Source organism: Macrobrachium rosenbergii, chromosome 46 (assembly GCF_040412425.1).
Source record: "Macrobrachium rosenbergii isolate ZJJX-2024 chromosome 46, ASM4041242v1, whole genome shotgun sequence".
Taxonomy (NCBI): Eukaryota; Metazoa; Arthropoda; class Malacostraca; order Decapoda; family Palaemonidae; genus Macrobrachium; species Macrobrachium rosenbergii.
Window position 1 is genome coordinate 13,643,299 of NC_089786.1, and position 7,710 is coordinate 13,651,008.

The following is a 7,710-nucleotide window of genomic DNA, read 5'->3' on the forward strand; positions in this document are numbered from 1 at the left end:
CAAAAACCTTCCACGCCGTCTCATGCCGAGACACAAACTTCGCGCTAAATGCTGCCACAAGAGTTCGTCAAAGAGGGCAGGTCCCAAACACCCGCCTTGAGGCTTCATCTCTCACCTCTGCTCTCTGCTCCAATGTATTCGGACACATCGACGAATAAACGAACAAACGAACGGAAAGACGGATTAAGCGTCATGTTTTACCGAGTGGCATTGTCAGAGATACATCCAAGTGCTGTGTGAGGTGGGGTGCCGCCGAAGACCAAGACAAATAGCAGCTCAGGGTCCACCTGGAGGGAAGATTGATTCCTGGTTTCTGACTCAAATGAACTTTGGGCGGTCGCGGGCGACCCCCAAAATATCAAGACTGGTAGGAGAGCTTTTTAGGGGGAGGATGATGCATGTTGATCTCTAGCGACACTGCTACACGTAGCCGAACGCCGACCAGCAACCTCAGGTATTCCGGACGTATTCGGAGCGTTTGACAACCGGCAGGATGACGAGGAACACGACCGAACTGACGGTGGTGACGATGAAGAAGATCCAGAAGAGGATGCGGTCGACGGTGATGGCAATGACTCGCCACTCGTTCAGGCGCTTTTTGTCGGCGTCCTCTCGTTCATGGCGACTCAGAAGGGTTTTCAGTGTTCTCATGATCTCCTCCTGAACGCGGCTGGGTCCGATTGCTGCTAGGTTGGGGCTGTAGGCACTGTCAGGGAAGAGAATAATGGAAAAATGGTTTTAGGGTTTAGGATACACTAAGGTGACTTCAAATGCTCCCCGGACTCACATCCAAACATAACTGAATGGACTTGATAAATATACAACTGTTAAAAACATTCAGAAAAGTAAAACAAAAACTAATTCTACTTTTGGGTAAAGCTTCACAAGCAATGGCACTTTCCATATGTTGACAAACTTTTTCTTTTTGTGCTCTAGGCATATAGACAGCACTTGTTTAAGAATGTCTCACTAATCCCAATGAAAGTGTTTCAAAAGTAATACTTTTTTCCCCACCCCCAGAAAATTAAATATTTTCAGACATATATATGAATTTGTGTATGTATCTACTTATTTAGTCCATGCGTTACTTTGTAGCATAAAATTTCTCCGATTTATGTATATTAATATACATAAATGTAGATTAATATACATAAATATAACTGTATGTGCTTATTTGGTTTCTTAATTACTTACTTTTGTGGCGTTATACATGTCCTTACAATGTACGTAAGTAAATATCGTACGTTTAAGGTTTTAGACAAATCCTTAATTAGCACATGTGTGTAATTAGCGTGCATCCCTCATTCTACAAAATTTTTATTAATGTGTGTGTACGTGTATGTGTGTGTATACGTACATACTTTATAGATATATATATATATATATATATATATATATATATATATATATATATATATATATACATTATACATATATATATATATATACATATATATACATATATATATATATATATATATATATATATATATATATATATATATATATATATATATATATATATATATCTATATATACACACACATATTAGACAGATCTGTAAACCTGCAGGTGTACTTTGCTAGTTGATATGCATAATCAACTGGCGTTCATGATTCCAGACAAGGGTTCCAGAATGTATCAGTAAGAGATCACTGTACATAGGCAATTAAGTGTACATTCAAGACTCTGAATTGTTCCCCATAAATATTTGGATGCACTTATTTAATGTATGTGCGTAATTTTCATTAGAGCATGAGCCAAGATAAACAAATGAATAGACCATTCACCATAAGAGCGTGACACTATTCTCAATATTATTACTGTCATTACCGTTATTATGAATACTATTTTATGCACTTCTTTAGCAACTGTGTGGGCAGTGCCGATTTATCATTTTTTATCATGTTATCTCATGTATCTAGACTGTGTATGTTACTGTCTCTACTTTGTATATTCCATGTGTATGGCCTTGAGATGAAATAAAGGATATCATTATTATTAATATTACAATCTAATTGTTTTAACAGGTGTGTGCGAATTCATTCAAGTACCAGCAATCCATTCAAGTACCTAATTACCGTGAGCATCTTTGCCCTCACCTGCTCGAGTTTGTCCTTCTGAAGGTGTTGTCATTGTTGTAATCCCTCCAGCCGATGTTGAGGTTCTGCAGGTCCTCGGTGCTGGAGTAGGTGGTCTTGCCAGGCCCTGCTTCCTTCACCTCCTCCACCACTCCGTCGACGGTGACGCAGATGGTGTCGCTCTGCGCGTCGGGACGGGGACAAAGACACAGTCAGGTCATATTAATATATCCTATTATCAGTATACATATATGTCCATTGTTACTGAATCTCTTGATTTTGTGTTATTGCTGGAGAGAGAGAGAGAGAGAGAGAGAGAGAGAGAGAGAATTGGGTAAAAAATGTGTGTGTGTGTTTGTGTTTGTGTATGAGAGAGAGAGAGAGAGAGAGAGAGAGAGAGAGAGAGAGAGAGAGAGAGAGAGAGCGCGTGGGTGTGTGTGTGTGTGTGTGTGTAGTAGAGAGAGAGAGAGAGAGAGAGAGAGAGAGAGAGAGAGAGAGAGAGTTGGGTAAAAAGTGTGTATATGTGTGTGTGTGTGTGTGTGTGAGAGAGAGAGAGAGAGAGAGAGAGAGAGAGAGAGAGAGAGAGAGAGAGAGAGAGAGAGAATCAAATCTAAACCTCACCTTGGGAACGCGATCCTTGGAGATGTTGTTAGCGTAGTCGTCGTAGAGGGCGGTGGTGACCACCCTCGTGTGGGCGTGGGCGTTGATGTGCGAGTGGGTGATGGTGGCCTCCTCGCCGCCCTTGCTCGAGCGAGTGCGACGCCTCTTCAGGCCGCGGCTCAGGATCCCCCTCTTGGCCCTGGCGAAACTGGCGAAGGTGCTGGCGGGACCTCCGCCCAGGCCGCCACTGCCGTTGGTCCCGCCGTTCTTCTTCTTCTCTTTCTTGCCGCTGCGAAGGAACACCCTGCGCGGTTCGTCAGGCGGACAGGGAGGAGAGAGACAGACAGACAGACAGACAGGAGGATTGGTCGAATACAATGAGGGGTTGTTGAAAGGAGGAAGAAAATGGGGGGAAATATGCAAATTAGTAATTAATCACTTGTGTGTCTCATATAATAATAATAATAATAATAATAATAATAATAATAATAATAATAATAATAATAATAATAATAATAATAATAATGAAACATGACGACTCTGTAACGAGGCTGTAATATCGAGAATTAACTTTGTACATGAATATTTTTAACACTACTGTGGCTTTTAATTCCCAGTAATAATAATAATAATAATAATAATAATAATAATAATAATAATAATAATAATAATTATTATTATTATTATTATTATTATTATTATTATTATTATTCTACCTAATACTAACGAGGGGCCTTACGGCCTAAAAGTTCATTGCAGCAGCTGGCTCGATTTAAGTCTAAAATGAGAAACGATAGTTGAAGCCAGACAGTCAAAGGTTGATTTGACTTGATTTACGAAATTTTGGTGGGGAACTTTCGGCCATTCAGCGTTTAAGAGAGTGAAAAGTAGAGGTTTGAGTGGTTGGACATCAAGATAAGGAGTTCCAGGAAAATAAAGGAAATGAAGTACAGACACCACCCTACTTACGAACTTTCAACTTACAAACATTCAGAGATACAAACAAACGGGATCCCAGATTAAAATTGTGTTCAGAGCGCTTCCTTTTGCCACCTGCAAGTTTAAAATTTTGTTTTGTCTATACAGACAGTACTGTATGGGCAGCGTATTGTGTTTTAGGATGAAAAAACGTACAGTACTGAATTGATTTTATATCATACTGTACTTAAATAGTCATGAGGAGTACAGTAACCAACTTACAAAAAATTCAACATACAAACGTCCTTCCGAAACGTACCTCGTTTGTAAGTAGGGTGGTGTCTGTGTAAGGATCTCACGGTGGAACCGGGAGAAAATCCCACGGTTGCACTAAGAAGCAGCAGTTATGAGTTGTTAGATGTTGAAGAAAGGAAGCGGGAATGGAGGTGAAGAAAAAGGCTAAAAAACAATTTCAGGTGCTGGCAACAAGGTAACGGAAGATCAATGGAGACAAATGAGAAGCAGAAAGCAGAATGCAATATAGCTGGGGGCCGAAAGGAAGCTGCAAAGTGTACTGTTCTAAACACACTGTAGAAAGCTCCGCTACCCACCACCCTCATAGGATTTGGGATGTCTGAGGGTCATAGGCTTTAATGATGAGATGATACTTCAAACGTCCGTGATTAAGACATCTCAGAAATTTGTTGTAGCACATCATCTGTAATCAGTTGAGCCTAACAGTTCCTTTAAACATACTTTTAGTAACTCGTTATCATTCTCTAACTTTTCTAGATTCATGCAATCCATTCCTACTTTCTGTTTTACCAAATCTTCTTTATACATAATAAATAAAATCACTACGCAGTGCGACTTTAGATGGAGACTACATATGACATTTCCAAGTGATAAACACGATGGTTCATCTTTGTTACACAATAAGTCAGCATAAAAATTTAGCATTTCAAAACTAAATACTACTCGATAGTTAATATTCTTTATTCGATAACTACACGACCTTTGGGTTTAACATTTAAAGACATAACTTAGAATCTCAGAGTGATGAAAAAGGAAGATTTATAATGACAATTTGAGACCATTACCACCAAATATGATATTTCAAAAACCACATAATATTAAAGAATCGAGCAAAAATCTTCTACATTCGGTGGACATCAGGACACCAAACTGAACCTTGGTAGACGGTCGAGAGGACTCTTTCTGATTCTTAAAGTTGCAGATCGAGGGTTTAAAACAACAATTACAACTTCTACAGAGAATATTTGTTACTCTCACTCCACGGCCATTTGCTCCGGACAATTTTCAACATTGGGATGAGTCGCCCGCTACAAACTTTGGGTGGAAGCTATTCCCCATACAGATTAGTTCTCATTTGCCCCGAATTCTAATTTGTTCTCTAATTCCGTCTTCAAATACTTTTCTTACTTCGAAAATAAAAAGCAAATAAAGTGTCCGGAGTCTGAAGCGAGGGAGCATAGCAACTGAGGAAGGATGCTACGTAAGAAAGCTTTATCTCTCTCTCTCTCTCTCTCTCTACTTTAGGAATTCATATAATTTTCCAAGGAGGTCTGGACACATTCTCAGCCCAATGAGAATAAATTCAGCTGTAAATACCATACTTTTAGGATAAAGTAGGCTAATTTCTCCTAAATATTTGTATTTTATTCGAAAATGACTTTTATTCCATACACACATATACAGAGAGAGAGAGAGAGAGAGAGAGAGAGAGAGAGAGAGAGAGAGAGAGAGAGAGAGAGAGAGAGAGTTTTTCCAAGTTTGAAAAGAATAGATTTTCTGATTATTGACATCTGATTAATGTTCAAACATGTTTTAATGTTTGAGAGAGAGAGAGAGAGAGAGAGAGAGAGAGAGAGAGAGAGAGAGAGAGAGAGCCACATTGCTCTTCGAGGCGTTTTCTTATTAGATGGAAGACCCTTAAAAACTTGGGGTGATTAAAGTTTTTCCAAGTTTGAAAAGAATAGATTTTCTGATTATTGACATCTGGATTAATGTTCAAACATGTTTTAATGTTTGGAGAGAGAGAGAGAGAGAGAGAGAGAGAGAGAGAGAGAGAGAGAGAGAGAGAGAGAGAGAGAGAGAGAGAGTTTTACAGTGATGCGGATCAGAAAATTTTAGGAAAAGAGCTTTGGTTTCACCTCGCATACATGGCGAGAGAGAGAGAGAGAGAGAGAGAGAGAGAGAGAGAGAGAGAGAGAGAGAGAGAGCAACGCTGTCACCTAGTCTTCAATTTTGTCTCCCGAGCTTCACCTAGATATGTTTTTTTTTTTCCGAGCGGAACTGAAACCTAATGATTGGCTGTTCTTTAATTTTGAGATTTTAAATACTTGCATACACTTCTTTCGCATAGCAATATATTGCAATGGAGATGGCAGATTTTTGTTAAATTCCTCGTTAAGTATTCAGATTTCAAAGATTTGTGTACAGACTTCCGAGTGATCTTTCTAGCAGGTAACTATAAAGCTTCGTATAACTTGAGTTTGTTTCGTTTCTTGGGGCTGTATGTTATGAATATTGAAGCCTTTGATTCTAAGTATTTACTAGTGCTGAAAACTGATTTTCTGATTTCATAATATCTTAACTACTGAATTTGAATATTCACAAAATGTTGTTTTCAGTGTTACTAAACTTTTGAAACAAAATCAAACATTTACCTATTTATACTCATCTTTCTTAGCAAAACAAACGAGGATGGAATACAATAAAAACTGTTTTCTCTTTTAAAAATAATAAAGAGTCCTGGACTCTCAGTCCGATTTGGACTCTGTGACCATAGCAAATATTTTCACATCGATATTCAAAGCACCTTTGATACCTGAAGCACGACTGTCCATCTACGCACTGTTATATCTGAAAATTCCAACGCCCTTGAAAAAGTATACATAAAAATACAATGAAACTGTAAAACTGTACAGCTTCGATACAAATGCCACCGGATATCCGCACATATTTTGAATAACCAAACCACTTAAACTCTACGGGGAGTGCACGCACCTTTTCATCCACGGCGGTACTTCCCTCTGTATCGGTCCTCTGTAATGGCAGTTCAGAACAATGACAGTCATGATGATGCTGATGGAGGTGATGGTCATGACGGCCGTTAAGTAGATGCCTGAAGGAGACGATAAGGGCGTTATTGCGACGTGAGACAATATGGGCAACACCAAAATCTAGTTTTCTTTCTTTTAAAGATGGGTCTTTGGGCAGTACCAAAAACAAGTTTTTTCCTCTTTAATATTCAGTTCGTATTTTTTCTAACTCCTGTGGTTTTGCATTTTTCAATTTAATAAAGAGGATCACATTTTTTAACGTATAAATTCATGTCATTCGTGCAAAAACCTGTTATCTAATCATTACAAATGAAATTCATTATTCAAAGCACGAAACTTTTCTATATGAATGGTCACTTTTACAGAAAGTTGTGTCCGTGTATTTGAGTAATGTGAAATGTTCAATTAATTAATATGTTTTATAAACATGGTGTGAGTCATAAACCTTACGAAAGATGCATTAATATTATGCTCTCAGATGTGGCTCGTCAAATCATTTTGGGCGTTGAGACTAATGAGAAATTAAGTGATGTACATATGTATGCTGTGTGCGTGCGCACACACTAACTATACATATATATATATATATATATATATATATATATATATATACAATATATATACACACACATACCGTATATACATACATATATATATGTATACATACATGTTCGAACCCTGGTAGGGATAAGAGGAATTATCATGTATAATTCCCTATGGAGTACCGGTACATTATTTCCAAGCCAAAATGAATAAAAATGAGTTATTTGTGCTTCATAAGTCCAAGGTCATTCAGGATTCTCAATACAAGGAGTGTATATGCATTTACGCACAGCGAACATTACATGGGAGGTAATATCAACGAGATAAGTAATACTGCCCACTCAAGCTGGCAAATGTCACTATTACTGCAATGTCAGCAGGTGCCACTCCTGCTAATGATATGTCAATGCCGAGTACGAGTATGGCTAATCTTCTGGACTAGTTAAATTCTGCCTTGAATGAATATTTTCGTTTAGGATATT

At 38.2% G+C, this 7,710-nt stretch overlaps 1 protein-coding gene across 1 annotated transcript in view; it reads right to left on the reverse strand.

Annotated features, from left to right (window-relative positions):
• Window positions 1–317: 317 nt before the first annotated feature.
• LOC136830225 (neuronal acetylcholine receptor subunit alpha-10-like) overlaps window positions 318–7,710 on the reverse strand; it is a 355,326-nt gene continuing 347,933 nt past the window's right edge. Inside the window, exons 8-11 of the mRNA XM_067089524.1 lie at window positions 6,630–6,747; window positions 2,703–2,985; window positions 2,103–2,263; window positions 318–706 (exon numbers count right to left, since the gene is read on the reverse strand). Coding sequence (XP_066945625.1) covers window positions 451–706; window positions 2,103–2,263; window positions 2,703–2,985; window positions 6,630–6,747 — 818 coding nt within the window. The 3' untranslated portion in view covers window positions 318–450. The remainder of the gene's footprint in view (window positions 707–2,102; window positions 2,264–2,702; window positions 2,986–6,629; window positions 6,748–7,710) is intronic.